The following is a 19,582-nucleotide window of genomic DNA, read 5'->3' as shown; positions in this document are numbered from 1 at the left end:
CACATAGAAATATTATGATGAATATTATATATCAAAGTCTGAGACACTTAGTGCAAAAATAAACAGAGTTACAGTTGTTTAAAGAAACTAGTACTTTCTCAACTGACCAGGCGTCTGTGGAATAATAATAACATTAATAAAATAAATGTGTGTCTGTGATCATTGCCAGCTCATCGTGCTGAGATATTCTTCTTCACATTTTTAAAGATTTTGGGGATAGTCTACTTTGTGAACCTTATTAGGTCGAGTATGTCTTTAAAAACCTGTTCTCAGAACATAAAAAGCAAAGAAAAATAGCCTAAAATATTTAGTTTCAAACGCGTTTTTACGAAACAAAAACTTTGTTCTATAATCACTTATAGATATTATTTAATAGTCATTTTAGTACTTCAACTTAAACATTGATTTTTAGTTAGTTGCCAAACCAAAGCAATATTTGGTGTGGATCTCAGACGCGGCCTTTAGATGGCGCTCTCGCTGCATGGACTGATGCAAGTTCGGTATTTTACAATTAAATCCCTGTTTTAAGATCGTTTCTGATGAAATAGAATGGTAAAATTAAATTAAAGATAAATAAAAAATATTCATAAATACTACAATAGTATATAAATAATACATAATTATATGTATTTATATATTATAATTACAATTATCTGTAATTATATACATATTCAGTGTATTAGAAATTAGTATAGTATACAAAAGTAGATCATTTATTATTCAAATGAACTTTTTCTTCAGGGTTTTTTAATAATTTAATTCATACAGTGCAAAAACTGTATTTCCATAACTCTCCACACACGCACACAGCAAAATATTTCTATATTCATATAGAACTGTAATGAATAATATACACAACACAGAGGACCGATTGAATAACCACTCTTGTCTTTCTCTCTCATTTATCAAGGTTTGTTAAATTTGTAAAAGACCATATCAAACTGTATTTTATGACCAACTATTTTGCTTGAATTTACTTTCTTTTATTGACAATTTTAAGAGAGAGAGATTTACGTGAATCACTTACCTGGAGCGTTTGTGTACATGTGTTGGCTTTGTCTTGTTTAGATATATAAATTAACATCTGAGTGAACAATTGGAGCCTGTTATCACAGTGTTTGATTCTTTGAACACATTTTTAACCTTATTCTTGTGTCCATATGTTACTGAATAATAGTCCACAGCGAGTACAGGTGCTCTAATGGACCACAAATAGGAGCTTCTGCTCTTTCATGTCTCTGGAAAAGTGACGATACGAAAGGCACTAACAAATGAGCTTTTCACGGAGACACTGACACCTGCTGGTCAAAGTCAAGTACTGCTGAGAGGGCCACACTGGTCACGTGGTAAACAGCAGGCAACTTAAAGGGATAGTTCACCAAAAATGAAAATGATGTCATCATTAATGACTCGCCGCATGAGGGGGGAGTCAATAATGACATCATTTTCATTTTTGGGCGAACTAACCCTAAAAAGGACAGTTCTGGCATTATTTACTTTGAATATTATCTAAAGAAAATACCATAAAAAATATCATTACAGTAGTGCATGCTTCAGGTGAATGAATGACAACATGAATAAAACAAAAATGTGTTTTTATTCAAAAAATCTCAAAGAAATGAACAGAAATAAAGCTTAATTAACAATCTACTAAAAACAAAGGGGAGAAAAAGAGCTTTTTTTGGCTTCAACAAACACTCCAGAAAACAAAAGAAAATATACAGAGGAAGGTTTCTGATAAACCGGACGTACAAGATACCACTGGCAAGCGTGTGGCACGTACAACAGAGAGAAAGAAATTACAAAATCAACTCTCGTATAGATATCTCTATGAAAATCTTTTTATTGTTTTTATTTTTTTCAAACAGTCTGTACAAAACTTCTCTCTTCATAAATTATTACTTTTTTTTCATATAACTTAATGGCTGTCTAGTACATGATTTTTCATATTCATGAGCAATTTCTCTCTGCACAACAACTCTTTTCAACTCTTTGACCCAGACACAGATTGGCACTTCGGATTCAGATGTTACTAGCAGCATGAGCCACACAAGAACTCCACAGAAACACACTCGCTGCCACACACACACACACACACACACACACACACGTCAAGAATGGACTCGGCTGTGAGCTGAGCACCACGGATACGCCGTTAAAACTCTGTCTGGACTCGGTCTGAAAGCAATAGTATGGAAGCCCATTTCTGACGCATAAGACAAAAAAAACATGCTTCGGTAAATCATAATTATTACACAAGTCATAATTACGAGATAAAAAAGTCAAACTTATGATACTGAGAGAGATTTAAAAATTATTTTGATTTTGAAATGTTGAAATAATTCTGATTAAAAGTCTTTTCAAAAATTTCAACTTAGTACGTCAACTTTTTAAGTCATAATTTTGACTTAAGTACTAATTTATCTTTTCATCTCAAAATTGACAGTCATAATTACGACTTTTAAAAATAATAAATGACTTTTTAAATAATAATTTAACTTTTTATGCCAAAAAATATGATTTATTCAGAACATAACTCTTTGTTACATTTAATTTAGTAGTAATTTGGTCCTTGTTACATGTAGTTTTTAAGTCATAATTTTGACTTAAGTATTAACTTATCTTTTCATCTCAAAATTGACAGTCGTAATTACGACTTTTAAAAATCATAAATGACTTTTTAAATCATAATTTAACTTTTTATACCAAAAAATATGATTTATCCAGAACATAATTCTTTGTAACATTTTAGTCCTTGTTACATGTAGTTTAAATCACAATTTTGACTTAAGTACTAATTTATCTTTTCATCTCAAAACTGACAGTCATAATTACGACTTTGAAATAATAAATGACTTTCTAAATCATAATTTAACTTTTTATGCCAAAAATATGATTTATCCAGAACATGATTTTTTGTTACATTTAATTTAGTAGCAATTTAGTCCTTGTTACATGTAGTTAAAGTCATAATTTTGACTTAAGTATTAATTTATCTTTTCATCTCAAAATTGAGAGTCATAATTACGACTTTTAGAGATCATAAATGACTTTTTAAATCATAATTTAACTTTTTATACCAAAACATGATTTTTTTGTAACAATATAGTACATGTAGTTACTGTAGTAATAACTTTAAATTGAGCATAATTACATGCAAACTTTAACCGTAACTCTGTAGCAAGTACCCTGTAAACCTTTATTTTAAGACGTCGTTGTTACGTTGTACTTCCTCAAATAAATACTGAGTAATATTAAATGAACTACATTACTACAGAGTTATGGTTAAGGTTAGTTACTTATGCATTATTATTATGCATAATTTACAGTTTTTACTATAGTTAGTACATGTAGTAACGTGTAACTACGCCACCTTAAAATAAAACGTTACCTATTTTTGTGTTATGTGTGGTAAATGGGCTTCATACCACAGTGATGTCTTGCAACTTTCAGCATCGCGGTTTCTCTCTCTCTTTCCCTCTCTCTCTCTCTCTCTCTCTCTCTCTCTCTCTCTCTCGCGCACGCTTTCTTGTCTACCTCCTATGGACTACTGGAATATCTTGTGATGAAAAGCAGCATTGTTTTTTGCTTTCGAAACGATGAATCTGAACGCTAAACGACACTAAAACAAACGCACAACTTTCCTTATAATGATAACAACAATAATAATAATAATAAAAAAACTTTTTGTTTGAAGAAGAAGAAGAAGAAAAGGACCAAAGTATCTGAAAAGAAAAAACCTGACAGAAATCAAGTGTACATGGACAGCTCCTGAGCGGCCCGTTTGGTCTGGAGGGGCGGGCTGAACCTGCTAGCCCGACCAATTAAAACAGAGGACAACAAAACTCTGAGGTAGATAACCGGTCAACAAGACCCACCAGGTCAAAAACACAGTCTTTTGGAAGACAAATTAATGAATAAAGCCTTACTAAAATATATCGTGAGTTCAGAAGAAAATAAAAACGTTGCGATTATTGTTCCAAAAGCGTGTCCTAAAACCTAGTGAGCTGCTTTCGTATTTCCCGAATAAGTCACGTTTTTATCATCTGAAACAATGCAGTTAATGTTACGCTCGTCTTTTCTTCCAACGTGTACAGTAGGCGGGGCTTGATTGTGTCAGTGGGGAATTGATTGGATGGTTGTGGTTTGCTATTGGCTGATCTCATGCGAGTGACAGGTTGCCCCGCCCTCGTCATCAGAGAAGCTGCAAGTGGGAGGGGAAGATGTTCTGATTCAAGATGTGCACGGATAATCAATTTATAACAAAGACGGCGATATTCCATAAAAAATATCGATTTCATGAAGTCAAATTCGCAAAATATTTCAGTGTTTTTAATTCTAAATGTTGTTTATAATGAATGCACAATATTGTCAAACGATTAATCGCATCCAAAATAAAAGTGTACATATACATAATATATGTGGGTGCACTGTGTATAATTATTTTGCATATATAAATACACACACATGCTTGTATATATTTAAGATGTATATACTGTGTATATATTTATATATAATTTATATTTTATATAAATATAAATAATATTTTTTTCTTAAATATACATGCATTTGTGTGTATTTATATATATGTATATATACAAAATAATTATACACAGTGCACCCACATATATTATGTAAACACAAACTTTTATTTTGGATGCGATTAATCGCGATATAAACAATTATTTATTTTATACTTGTGTTTTGTTCTGCTCTGAATACCATTAAATTTAAAGATGTTCATTGTGTTTATAATATTTGCAAATGTATCAGTTCATTTACCGGAATAATTTATGGAGAAATACGGCAGTAAGCGAAGCATCATATAAATCCTTCATTGAGAAGGCAATCCCATAATGCATTTCGAGTTCACTGAAAAAAATAATATGCTTATCTAATCAATAAAATTGTGGCAACATATTACAAGCAATATTATTAATTAAATTGTACAAATTAGAATTAATTAGAATATTAATTTGATTAACTATTACTCAATTCTAATTTGTTCAATTTAATAAATTATATTGCTTGTAATCTGTTGCCACATTTTTATTGATTAGATAAAGCATATTCATTTTTACAGAAATCATGGCTAAAAATAATTGATTCTAATCTAATTTTGTATCTTTACTGCAACATGCCAATGCAAAACTCTCCTGTAGTCTATCTGTATGATTTACAAATAATTATGATGCTCCCTTAGAAGGCAGCTCACTAGGGTGATTAAAACACAACTTGTCCTCGTTCCACGTTTCAGTTTCAGTTGTCTCTGCTCTGTAGTGATGTTTTCGTTTAGTTTGTGGCACTCGCTGGATCCAAATCGTCCTTCACGCCATCGGTGTCCGCGCCTCGAAGACTGAAGACAGCTGAATGCATATGTACAAAGAAGGCACATTCTCCAGAACTGCAATCTAGCCTGTTAAAAAGTGTCAGCGTGGCCCGTCTCGAGAGAAAGCGCAAAAACTCGAGATTCGTTCGCCTGCTATAATCGAGCACACGTTCACGATTTTCAGTCTGACTGACAGGCCACGCCTCCCTCCCGCCCCCAAAATTAGAATACGAGTCAAAGCTCCTCCCCCTCCCACACGAGTTCATCTAAAGCTAATCTACAACACCGAGATTTATAAACGAAAGTAAAAGGCAATTATCAAAAATGTGATCGTTCAGCAGAATTTCTACCACATTCAAACAACCAAAGGATCATGACCTCTGATTATAAAAACATTAAATCCTATGAAAACTCCATCAATGTCGTCACTCGAAACGGTAAGATCCGAAAAAGCAAAACACCGAAATCCAAAATCCAAGCGCAGCGAAATTTTTCCTTTTTGCGAGATGCTAAAAAAGCCCTATTCAGCTGATTTACAAGGCAGGAGCCACCCTTCGGCTACCGTACGGGAAAGAGTTTAAGGCAAATCGTAGAAGACGGACAGATCGGTCAGCACACGACAGAAAAACACATCAACGACACTCACACCGCAAGCACAAACGCATCTTTCTCAGGATGTCCGGCTGACAAATCTCTAAGAACAAACATACAAAAGAAGAGAGAGAGAGAGAAAAAAAAACAAATCTCAAATCATAGAAACAAGAATAATATCCATGCACATTGAAGTTCCTGCATCTATGTGACAATCCTTGGTAAAAAATAATCAGTTTCCTTATTAAAATAAAACTTTTCTTTTTCTTTTCTTGCCATTTCTCTTTGTTAGCATCCTCTGATGAAATGAATCCTTGATTTGCACCTAATGGAACTTATACCAAAATAGTTGAAGTAGTTTTATTAGAAAACCAAGGAACTCGTCGTAGAACCTGTGCAAAATGTCGATTCGTCGGTAGAGCCGGTCCTTCAAAGGAAGCTGTTATTGATTTAGCAGTCGTCTCCTTCTCTCTCAACCCTAGAAGTGAAGCAGAAAACTTCAAATCAACAGTTTGATTAGAAAGAAAGGAAGACGTTTGTTGTTTAGCTGATCAAAATTGACATTTAGAATCTTATAAAAGATTTTGGTTTCAAATGAAATTCTATTTATTTGTCAAATAATTCGGAAATAAAGACTATGAAGAAGCATATATAAATGTTTATCATAAATGATCATCAAATCAGCATATTTGAATGATCATGTGACTGAAGACTGGAGTAATCACAGGAATAAACTACATTTTACTATATTGGAAAGAATTATTTTAAAAGGTAATAATATTGTTTTAATTGCATGTTTCATCAAATTAAATGCAGACTTGGTGAGCAGAATACACTTCTTTCAAAAACATTTTAAACTTCCCATCACCAAAATGTATAATAATGTATTTTCCAAAAGTATCTGTACTTTTACTCAAGTAACAAAGCTGTGTACTTTGTCCGCCTTTGTTTAAATGGTTTATAGGAAAATCTCAGTGGATTCGATATTCGAAAGCGTACGGTAAAATGACACACGAGCCGGTACATGATGTATACGTGTGTAGAGATCAACAGTGAAAGATGTGAGTGATCGTACCTCTTCATCACTTGGCCTGCTGATAGGTATAAGGTGAATGATCACTGGACGAATCCACCTGAGGTTGTGGACTGTTCTCCTGCAACAAAACATCATGCTTCAATTTCTCACATTTAGGCACCAAATCAATGTCATCATACAAGCTGAAATCAGAACAGAGATCTGAAGCACTAATATAATATAAATCAGTGAAATTTTTCCACTGCATATTTCGCTTATTATTTTGAAGGCAATTAACATGCGCTAATGGATGAATGTCACAAAAACATGCTCATGTCACTGAAAAACAAACAACATAATAGGTTTCCCATTCGGCAAAAATAATACTATTACTATACAATAGAGCCAGACCGATATTATCGGCCGATATTAGGCATTTTCCAAACTATCGGTATCGGCAGTTATAATGGCCGATAAATGAATATTTCAAAAATAAAATTAAAACGGATGAAACACGCTTGAACCATGTCATGAGTGTTGGAGTTTTATAGATTGTCCACCAGAGGGCGCTCTACACCGTCCCTGTTGGCAACACTCGTTGAGTTGGTGACGAGACATACGTTGCTTGAATAACAATTAAAAGAACATCCCCATCAGTTCTCTTAACTCAAATAAGCATGACTAAATTTGTGACTATCATATCCAGATTTGCTGTTAAATAAGCCGAGAGTGAAGCGGAATTAGTTAGTAATAATTATGTTACGTTGTTACAGAGTAGTTGACTGACTGTCCTTTTAACTTTTGACAATGTGACTGAAGTATTTCTTTAATAGCGGGTGACAGTTATAGCAATGAGACGTCTCATCTCTCCTCGGCCTGTTATATTGAAAATGTATGTTTTACAATTTGCAGTATGACGTTATCCATTGCTAAATTATGGCTCATCATAGACTAGCTAACCATAAAGCTAGCTAATGCCACTATCATCAGTCTGTTCTGTTGTGACAATAAAAGAAACAAGTTTCTTTTTAAAATGCATGATCATAATATTTTAGTTAAAACTCATAAATAACTACAAATAACTATGTTAAGGAAATCTGTTGATGTTTTGTTGTGCGTTTCGAAAAAAATAAATAAAATATCGGCCGATATATCGGCATATCGGATTTTAAAACCAAAAAATATTTGTATCGGTATCGGCCTTCAAAATCCTTTATCGGTCGGGCTCTACTATACAATACTTTATCATATATATTAATTATATAATTTTAATTAATCAACAATTGTATAATTCATATTCAAAAATATTTATCATTGCATAAATTAAAGGCAATACACAAAATACTACCCTAATGTATAAATACTTATTGTTATTGTTATGATTATGCATCATAATTGGGAGAATGTGCTTCATTGTCATGAAGATAATCAATAGCTCTAAAGACAAGTGAGCAAAATATTTTTTTTGTATTTCTTTTGTTTGATTTTGGAAACATTCCCTGGACATGTTGTTGACACTCAAGAACATTTCAGCACGATTGCACAAGCCCAGTCTGTTCTCGAACTTTTCTCCATTTATGGTGATTGTGAATTCAGAAAGTTCTCGAGTACAGGACGAGATTAAATCTGTGTCTGGGGAAAGTGTGTGTGGACATGAACCCACCTCGACTGAGACTGCGGTGGTCTGCATGTGAGTGTATGGAGGGATGTACTGCCCCTGGAGAGCTTGACTGGCTGGCATATACTACAGGAGACACACACACACACACACACACACAGAAAAAACATCAACATTTGCTCCTACAAACCTGCACACTTTGCTGCTGTAGTGTTTTGTGCTCTCATTCTGTCAGCGGTTTGTGTATTTGGTTCCATGTCTGGCCTGTATATGTTTAAATATAGGCTTATACATTGTTTTGCAGCGTTTGGCCATTATATGCAGAATCAGTGTAACCCCCCAAAATATTATTGCACTAAAAAAAAATTTCCAACATAAAAGATTGTTAAAGGACTTTTGCTGATTATTTACTCACCCTCATGCCATCCAAGATGTCCATGTCTTTCTTTCTTCAGTCGAAAACAAATTAAGGTTTTTGATGAAAACATTCCAGGATTTTCTCCATATAATGGACTTCAATGGGGTCCAAACGGTTCAAGGTCCAAATGAGAGTTTCAGTGCAGCTTGAAAAATTGAACAAATCTTTTTTCGGGTCATTTCGTTCATTCAACAAACGAAATGACTCGAAAAAATATTTGTTAATTTTGATGAACTAGATCGAACAGGAGAGTCACGAACGTGCATCACAGAACAGAGCAAAGCGAGCATTTGTGCTTATAAAACTCAAACTGTTTTTTTTATTTTTGAAATGAGCGATCATCTCGCTTGATAAGACGCTTATTCATCGTCTGGAATCGTTTAAAGCCCTTTGAAGCTGCACTGAAACTCTCATTTGGACCTTGAACTGTTTGGTCCCCATTGAAGTCCATTATATGGAGAAAATCCTGGAATGTTTTCATCAAAAACCTTAATTTCTTTTCGACTGAAGAAAGAAAGACATGGACATCTTTGATGACATGGGGGTGAGTAAATTTTCAGCAAATGTTTTTTAAAAGTGAACTACTCCATTTAACAAACTTTTATGTTGGAAAATTTTATAGTGCAATAATATTAAAAAGTATTCTCGTCGCCTGATAAACTTAAGGTTGAGTCACTGTTTTAACGATGTCTTAAATACAAAATTAAAAAGCCTTAAAAGCATTACATTTATTAATTTGGAAATACTACCTTAAAAATCTTGAATTTTGATGTCTGGGTCTTAAATTGTGCTGTATGTAACTTAATGTATTTTTCCTCAGAAGTTTCATTTGTCAACCACGATTATTATGATTTTCCTTTAATAAACAGCTGCAAGTGCTTTATATTAGCAGATTTTGAAGAAACAAAGCAACACGTATGAGACTGTAGTGTGAGAAGTGTTGATTTGCACTCACTGTTCCTGCGCTGCCCAGAGAGAGGTGACCCATCTGCTGAGTGAGAGGACTCATCATGGACGTGGGCTGCAGAGACATGGAGTGATCTATAGAGGGCGATATCACTGCTCCCTATGAGGGAACGGACATTACGTTACATTTATGCACTTATAACATATCCACATATATACACTTCCTTTCATAATCGGCCCATTTTATAAAATAAAATAAATAATGCTTGACTATTTTACTCAATATGTGTGTACTATGTATTTTCAAGCAAAAGAATTTGCTGATCTGCGTGCTCTTTTCAAAAGGAAACGAAAATGATTGAAATTAATTGAAATAAATCATTAATTGAAATAACGCTGAAATAAAAGAAAAATGATACATATTAAATGAAGTATATAAAAAACATTGCAACTAACTGAAATAAACTCGAATATATATATTTAAGCGTTTGCAGTATGAATTTGCTGATTTGCTCTTTCTAGAGTTTTTATTGTTTTAACAAAAATGATTAAAAATCATTATTTGAAATAAAACTAAAATATAAATATTAGGTTTTAATAGAAATTTAACTTTGTACTGGAAAAATCACAATTACTATTCACACTATTCATGTCTTCATAATGTTTGACAAATAAAATGTTGTAAAAAAATTAATAAATAATATAATTCCCTCAAAGAAAAAAAAAAGTTGGAAATGAGGAACTTACGTATTTGGGTAAGTATACCCAAATAAGTACATTTAAGTAAAATTAATACTTTTAATTATTTAAAAAAAATGTTTTACTTCAATAAATTATATTTACTTAAATAAATAAGCATAAGTAAAAACTGTTTTTTTGCTAATTTTCACTGCTGTGCTTTTAATAAATAATAATGTTCAGTAAAAAAACAAGCACCAAACAGATCGTGGTAATCCCATGGTTTTCTTTGAAATGTATGACAGATGATGGTTTTTGATGTTTAATATGAAGTAAATGAGAGTGTGAGGCATCTGAAGTGTATTGGTGGTGTGTGCCCGGGGTCTGTCTGGGGTGTGTGTGTGATGAGTCCTGCTTTCTTACGCTGTGAGTCAGAGTCAGTATATTTAAGAGCTATGAGCCATCAATGCCATTACTGGCCTTTAAATGCCACAGTTTCCGCATTGATGATCCACGGCACTCAGCTCTATACGCACTGACTCATAAACCCATTACACCACACATTACTTATGTACATTATACACACCCACTCAAATAGAAAAAAACACACATAGAGTCTCTTCCTGTTTGATGTGTCATTCAGGCAGCTGAGCTTCACTTATTACCTGAAATCTGATCATTACTGATCTCTCACACACACACACACACACACTTAAGGTTCTTTATGCTGGCGTGGAATTCAACGACACTGTACTACAGCATCAGGGTGTGAATTAGTGTTACACACATACACACACACACAGCAGTGTTTCCTGCACAACCGTGGCGGCTGCTGCTCTTCAAGAGTAGGAAGCACACGTCACGCATCAGGGACCGAATGTGAACTTTTATGTTGTTCTAGGCAAATTTGCTCCTAAAAGCAGCTTCTCAAATGACAGAATGGAAATAATTGACAAAAATGAATGGGTCTGTTTTTGTACGTTATTTACAGACTGATATATTCATGACCGTCTGATGACTTATGATGTCCAACTGTGTTCTTTTTCAAAGTAATGATGATAAAGCGTTATGAAAACTTAAATCTGTTTAATTACTAATTGTTTACTGGTCGTTCATAAGACAACATACAGCTATAGACGTATCTCCAGCAGAGCTTTGACATATAAATGGTATTTTTATCAACAACAACATTTTATTTTATTAAAAAATAAACTAAAATAAATAATCAAAAGTAAAATATTAAAATAAAATTATAATAATACATTATAATAATTAAATAATAATTATAATATATATATATATATATATATAAAATATATTTTTTTATTATAATAATTATTATATATAATAATATTATAATATTTTTTATTATACATTTTATTTTATTATAAAATAAACTAAAACAAATAATCAAAAGTAAAATATTAAAATAAAATTATAATAATAAATTATAATAATTAAATAATAATTATAATATATATATATATATATATATAATATATTTTTTATTATAATAATTATTATATATAATAATTTTATAATAAAAAAATATAATTATTATTATAATATTTATTATTATATGAATAATATTAATTCATTAATTAATATTAATGATTATATTAATATATAATATTATTATATATAATAATTATTATAATAAAAAATTATGATAATTAAAAAAATGTGAAATACAATTTAATGTAAGGTTTCATAGTTAACTACACTAGGTAATAAGAACTAACAATTAAAAATATTTCTTAAGCATTTGTTATGCTAATCTCAACATTCACTAATATCTGATTCAAATCAAAAGTTGTATCTGTTAAGATTAGTTGTATTTATAATAGTAATGTTAACAAAGATGTAGAAATACTGTCACGAATGTATTGCTCATTGTCAGTTGATGCATTAACTAACCTTAACTAATACAAACTTGTTGTAAAGTGTTAGAAAAAAAAATATATAAAATGATAAAATAGGCTATTAAATTAATAGTGCCGCGCATAAATGTATATATTTCTTTATAAATAGAAGCTAGTCTCTTAATTCTGTTTGGATGAGCAATGCTGTCCAATATTGATGTTCCTACGGTTAGACTTATTAACTATATTATTTGGCATAAGTTTGTTCATTTTGATGTGGTTTGCTGCTTTAGTAGACTCTCTGTCGACGTCACCCACACTATGAGCAGTTCAAGTGTAGATCTCCCACACACACACACACACACTGTTGAGACGGATCATGAGAGACAGGCAGTGATCAGACTCACCGGATGCTGCATGATGTACGGCTGATGGGTGACCCAGGATGGATTCTGGACCTGAACGATACAAACACAGTCCCTTAAGACAGTTCTGACGCATCCACTTCTCTGAGACCTCGATCGCTCTGCATAATGTGTGTTACCTGGTATGTGGACACAGGGGAGATGTATGGAGACATGGGCGTCTGTGTGATCATTCTGTTTGTAATACTGTAGGCGGTCGGATAGAATCTGCAGAGAGATGAAAAGGGCATATTTAGGCAAAAACAGGTGAAAATCGAAACATTAGAATATCGTGCAAAAGTTATAATTTCAATGATGAATTCAAAATCTCAGAAAATTTGAATATTACATGATATCAATAAAAAAAGGATTTTAAATACAGAAATTTCAGCCCTCTGAAATGTATATAGTAATATATACTAAATATATTAGTTTCACCTTTTAATTTGAACTACTGAAATACATTCAAATTTTTCGAGTTTCACCTGTATGTGTGTGAGGCTGTGCAATATTATGAATATAGTATGAGCATGCTACCTTAAGATACTTTCTGTTATATAAATATTTGTAAATATAATTCGATCAAGTATTAATATGTATAAGTATATAATACTTGACTATTTTACTCAACTAAAAACGTTCAAGCATTTGTAGTATCTGTGCATGCTCTCTCCAGTGTGGTTATTGGTAACTAAAACAAAAATGTATTCATTGAAAATAACTCATTTATTGGAATAAAGCTGAAATAAAAAAATATATATAAATATTAGATGAAAAATGTATATATATATATATAATTTTATTTTTGAAATTGTGCCATGGCAACTATATGAAAAATAAAAAATAAAATAAAAAATAATATTAAGAATTGTTTTGTTATTGTTAAAGCTGCAGTTCGCAGTTTTTCCTCTTTGTCGCCATCTCTGTTTCACGGAATTATCAACTTTACGTGAGTTGTGCTTCGGCACGGCACAGCGCGGATGAACACAATCCGCGCTGAACACGAATAAACTAGAATTAAAATGAAAGCTGAAAATATACAAATACAAGCTAATTTAAAAAAAATTCATAAATACTACAATCCCTGGCAAAAATGGATGTTCACTCAGAATTTTTAGTTACTTTATAGTAAACTAACAAATCACACATATGACACCAAAAGGTTTTGCTCAATAACTTAACATTCTGGCTTCATGAAACATACCTCACACAAATCCACTTCTTTTTTATTAATTTTATTAATTTCCCAGAGCAAGTAGAGCAAAAAAGTATGGAATTAATCCAAGTAATAATAAAAAAATTTAAGTGGATTTGAACAAAACCTTTTTTTGTGTAATTTTTATGTTGTTTATTTGCTATAATCTGGGTGAACATCCTCTAAGTGTGTTGATTGCATAATTTTTTCCAGGAGTTGTATAATACTCTATACTACAGTAACACTGGTTCTTTCTAAACTCTTATTGTCTCGTACCCATTTTGCATAGCAGCGGTGGTGGGGTCGTACGTGAGGGTCATGCCAGCCTATGAGAGAGAGAGAGAGAGAGAAATCAGTGATCACAAATTGGCAATTGAAAAAGGAAGACACAAAAAAATCATGGCAACCAAAAGAAAACAGAACGAGTGATCACTGTTTGACAGGAGAGGTTGAGACAGAGATGCACTTTCTCCTAAAATGTGAAGCGTTCAAAGACACAAGGAACCTTTACTTTAACTAATTTAACTATATAATCCCAAATTTCAAGACCTGAAAGAAATTTCTAAATTAGAAATCTTATCTTGCTGCCCAATATGTACAAACATGCCACAACCTGAGGGGCAGTAAGTGACTGACACACACACACAAATATATCCAAACATTGTGTTAAATGTTTATATATATATATATATATAAAATATATAATGCTTTGGCAACATTGCTTCAAAAACTGTCATGCCAATAAAGCCCCTTTGAATTAAATTATATTGAGAGAGAGAGAGAGAGATAGAGAGATAGAGAGATAGAGAGAGAGAGAGAGAGAGAGAGAAATAAAACAAAAATCACATTATTCAGTTCATAGCTGTTTTTGAAGTGTTAAAAAAGCAAAACAAAAAGTGTTGTGCCACATTGTGCTTGTGAATCATCCACTAAAATACACTGAGTAAAGTTTAAAAATTACATGGATGTCATTGAGTGTGTGTGTTCAAATGCTTGATGGGGCCATCGTACATGTTATACAGTACACACACAGAGACACGCACACACACACTCTCAGTATCACTTGTGTGGCTCACGTATATGACTGTATTAGAGTAGCTTGTGTAAACACACACACACCCACATGAGCAGCGTTGTGCAACATCTCTGCTGTGTGTGTGTGTTTGTGGCAGGTGATGCACACGGCTGTACTCACGAGTCTGCTGTCCCCGTCTCTGGCCCAGCCTCGTCCGTTCTGCACATATTTATTTTGACTCTGACGCTTCTTCTGGCCTCCGTCCGCAAACTTGCACAGCAAGGGTTCTGACGGCGCTGTGGAGACACAGAGGAGAGCATGAACTCTCAGCGTGACGCTCACTGCTCACTCAGAACCATCAGTGTGTGACAGCAGACATGCCTCGAGCGTTACACACTTTGTTATGGAACAGTAGGACAGCTTTATGTTAAGTACATTAAACACACTCAGAATTCATCCTGTGAAAACTGTTTTATAATTGAACGTTGCGTTACCATAGAAACTGTATTTTAAATTATTTTACCAGGCTCCTCCCCTTTTGGGCATCATTAGATGTCATAATTAATGATCAAAACCTTTTCTAATCTTGACAAAACACATATTGTCTCAAAGGTTCCAAATTTTGTGACAGAACTGATATTTGGACTGAAATGTATTATATGTATACAACTAAATTCAATGAAATTCAATGGCACCCGGTGGCTATTTTTGGTACTACGCCTAAACAAAATATCAATTTTTGTGATATCAACTTCAAATTTGGAACATAACTTGGTTAGATATATGGCTTTGATTTTATAGTAATTTTAAAGTAAAAAAATAGTTTGTAAAATATATATTTTACATAAATTAAAAAATATACAGTACAGTATATTTGATTTACTGTTAATTTAAACGTACATATCTTTTTCGTACTTAAAATTTTTTAAGTGTTTTCACTTCAGCAAAAATCTGCTGATTGTTTCCTTTAAAACGAGACCAAACTTGTATATATTTCAAAGCATTCTTGAATTACAACCGTTTAAGTTTGAATAGTGCGTTTTAACCCCCATTCTCAAAAAGGGGGGTGACAGCTAAGGAGTTAAACCCTGACATACAATCAAGCATTTTTCTTCTTGAATGTCATGTTTCATGATTATGGACTTGAAGTTGAAAAACTAAACGTTGTGCCTAATAAACAACATCCTCGTCTTGACGTAGCCCTCAAACCGTATTCACTTTATAGCCCTTAATCCTGTAATTATGGACAAATGTGGGCACAGAGGACTCAGGTGTGATCGTAATTTTTATTTATTATAAATGTTATATCACTGTCTTCGATAAAGTTTTGTCTATCCATTTATGGTGTTTTTTTTATTTGGGGGGTATTTTTGAATTTATTTACTTCAAAAAGTACCATATTTTCAATGTAAATTATGCTTATTTTTATGTTTTATTTTTTAATTTTTTTTAACTACATTAAAATATCATTCCAATAAGTTCTTAGAGCTAAAACCTAAAGATGAAGTGACTTTGCTGTTATTTTGGCTTATTTTAGAATGCTCTAAATCAGTTTTTCCCATTCATTTCTATGGGTTGACCCAAATACAAGATTAAAGAGTTTTTTTTTCACCCACTTAACATTGTAGAATTGAGTAAAAAAAAAAATTGTGTGTGTTCAGGAGGCAAACTTAGGAAAAGTAGCCAAGTCTTGTACCGCTCAGATCAAGGGAAGTATTTTTTTTTTAAATAAATCAAAACTATTTTGCCCACATTTGTCCAGAATACGGTTTTAGGGTTAACCCACTGTATACATTTTCAGCACCTATGATTCATAGTTGTAGATGCAATGCATAAATTGCACAGCAAAATCTCTACCAGTTACACATCGCCGATTTCCGTCTTAAAGCCTCAGAGGCTTCCTGGCTCGATCCACAATGACTTTCCCACAATGCTTGGAGAACAGGAATCTAATGTGGAAGCCGTCTTCGTATAATCCCCTTCCTTCCTTTCTGACATGGTCAGTGGAGACTATTTCAGTCTAATAATCCAATTAAAATGCTTAGAGCAAGGCAGAGATTCCACTCAAAGAAAATTAGCACACATTGCTTTCACTTGAGCCCCAAACGAATCAAATAAGCATTATGAACATCAGCTCCACCCAGCTTTGTAGATTTTCAGTGTTTCGTGCAGCAAGTCTGAATCTACATTCGTGCGAAAGCCATTTGGTACATGCCCGAAAGCCTGTTTCCATTTAGACGCCATCCGAGGAGAATCATTACCAGAGAATGAATGAATGTGCTCCAACAGAGCCGCGCTGTGCTTTTATGCACAAACAAATAGAGATAAAACACACATTACAGGAGGAGTTCACCCAAAAATGATAATCTTTCATCATTTACTCGTATTATATGGGGAAAAAAGAGGCAAGGATCTTCTTTAGAAATCTTTTGTGGAAGAAACAGTGAGCAAACAATGATAGTATTTTCATTTTTCGTGAACAATTCCATTACAGTCAACGGCACACACTTACCCATAACTCCAGCTGGTGTTTTCAGAAATTTTCCATTGAAGTGAGAGATGACAGCTTCACATTTCTCTGTTGACTCCATCCTAGAGAAACAAATTATCGGTTTATAGGTTTGCACATTTGAGTATCAAACATCATTCCCATCATCTGCACCAGCAAACATGTTAAAGTCATATGAAGCATAGCTAATAAAGCTACATTTAAAATATAACACTACTTTTAAAACACGGCTGGTGTCTTTCTTTTCTTGTTCAGACAAAGAGGTTTTAACTGCATCTCTCATTTAAACTTCATTTAGATTTAGATTTGGTAAGACCGATTCATTTCAGTGAATCACTTCAAACTGTTTATTTTAGTGAATCAATTTAAATGATTCAATGATTCATGCATGCCATCACTGAATGTTCAAAGAACCAGTTGTTAACTAAAACTTAAACTAATATATATATATATATATATATATATATATATATATATATATATACATTTTTGTTTCTTAAAATAAAATAAACGTTAACTGAAATAAAATAAAATGTAAAACTTATTTTATTTCAGCTAGCTTCCAAGGCAATATTTCTCATTTTAATTTAGTTTAACTTGATGTTCTAAAATAACTAAAACTATATATTATATATATATATAGGTTTAGTTATATATATATATATATAATAAAAAAGACATATTTTTTAAAAACGCAACAAAATGACTAAAACCTAATAGCTAAAAATATTTTTTAAAATATTAATAAAAACTATAATAGTTTTTCTCAATTATACTAAAATAACTTTTAAAAAGCATTTAAAAATATATGTACCTAAATATTGCTGTTTATTTTTATATTTTGTTATATTTGAGCATGTAAATTAAAATGATTAGGTGCCTAGATTATTTTAACCACAAAAAAATACACTGTTATCAATTTCAAAACAAATATGGAGATTTGTATTGAATATCATCAAAAGGGTATAGAAATTGAGATTTTCATAAACTTTTGGATATGTGAAGCTATGATAACCAACATAACACAAGTTTTGTTTATTTATTTATTTATGCTCGCGGAAAATTGTTCTACTAGAAAATTGACTATAGTTTTGTGTTATCATTAAAAACCATTGTCGTTATTTATATCGTTGTTATTTAAAAACTTGCTTCACTGATTCAACCAGTTCAGATTTCTTTTTTCACTCAAGTGAATAACACTTTTTTTTTTGCAAGTTTTTACTTGCACGGTATCATGAATTTACCAAGAGGAGTTCAGAGAGTTCAGTTTCCTGGCTTTGCCTTGCTGATATGTCAGATACACAGTTATATTTGAAAGCAACTGACTGGCACAAAGAATCATGGGAGGGTCTGAAGTGTTTGTGTTGTGGTGGGCAGAAAGCCAGGGGCTTTCCAGGACGTCTGAATCCCGTGCCCTGATCGACGCTACAGTCTTGAACCATGATCGGGGAATTCACAAAGAATGATAGAGTTGATATGGTAATTTGGGTTCAGATACGAGACCCTCACCTGGCAAATCCGACCCCTCGGCTGGCCCCGTTGCTGTCCCGTAGGATGCGTGTGGAGACGACCTGTCCGAAAGACTTCAGCATGGCCTCTAACTCCTGCTCATCCATGGTCAGCGGCAGGTTAGAGATGTACAGGTTAGTGGGGTCCTGCTCTTGTTGCTGTCGGAAAAGAGACAAATACTGTGAAACTTGTGCCATTTTATTGGTTATCTGCTCACTGATCATCAGTGGTGGGTAGTAACATAAATCCAAAAATTTAAAGTACCTCTAATTAAATTATTAGAGCTGTGCAAAGATTAATTACGATTAATCGCATCCAAAATAAAAGTTTGTGTTTACATAATATATGTGTGTGTGTGTGTGTGTGTTTCAAACTCCTTTAAAAAACAAGAATGTCTTAACCTTAGTTAAAATACCAAGATGATAAAAACTACATTTAACCACAGCACTTGCGTGTGTAACATATTTAAGGCTGTTTTTTGCTGATTCCTAACACATGTGCTACTGTACGTTAACGGGGAATCAGCATCAAAG

At 32.8% G+C, this 19,582-nt stretch overlaps 1 protein-coding gene across 3 annotated transcripts in view; it reads right to left on the bottom strand.

The window, feature by feature from the left end:
• Positions 1 to 1,578: 1,578 nt before the first annotated feature.
• Positions 1,579 to 19,582, bottom strand: part of rbms1b (RNA binding motif, single stranded interacting protein 1b) — a 70,348-nt gene continuing 52,344 nt past the window's right edge. For all 3 annotated transcript variants that reach the window (XM_039683480.2, XM_039683481.2, XM_039683482.2), the window contains exons 5-14: positions 19,050 to 19,207; positions 17,544 to 17,623; positions 15,212 to 15,327; positions 14,293 to 14,342; positions 12,962 to 13,049; positions 12,825 to 12,875; positions 9,927 to 10,037; positions 8,599 to 8,679; positions 6,996 to 7,074; positions 1,579 to 6,398 (exon numbers count right to left, since the gene is read on the bottom strand). In XM_039683480.2, the coding sequence (XP_039539414.1) occupies positions 7,003 to 7,074; positions 8,599 to 8,679; positions 9,927 to 10,037; positions 12,825 to 12,875; positions 12,962 to 13,049; positions 14,293 to 14,342; positions 15,212 to 15,327; positions 17,544 to 17,623; positions 19,050 to 19,207 (807 nt within the window). In that variant the 3' untranslated portion in view covers positions 1,579 to 6,398; positions 6,996 to 7,002. The remainder of the gene's footprint in view (positions 6,399 to 6,995; positions 7,075 to 8,598; positions 8,680 to 9,926; positions 10,038 to 12,824; positions 12,876 to 12,961; positions 13,050 to 14,292; positions 14,343 to 15,211; positions 15,328 to 17,543; positions 17,624 to 19,049; positions 19,208 to 19,582) is intronic.

The sequence above is a fragment of the Pimephales promelas genome, chromosome 7 (assembly GCF_988280905.1).
Source record: "Pimephales promelas chromosome 7, fPimPro1.hap1.1, whole genome shotgun sequence".
Taxonomy (NCBI): Eukaryota; Metazoa; Chordata; class Actinopteri; order Cypriniformes; family Leuciscidae; genus Pimephales; species Pimephales promelas.
Note: the sequence above shows the minus strand (reverse complement) of the source record. Positions and strands in the feature narration are given on the sequence as shown.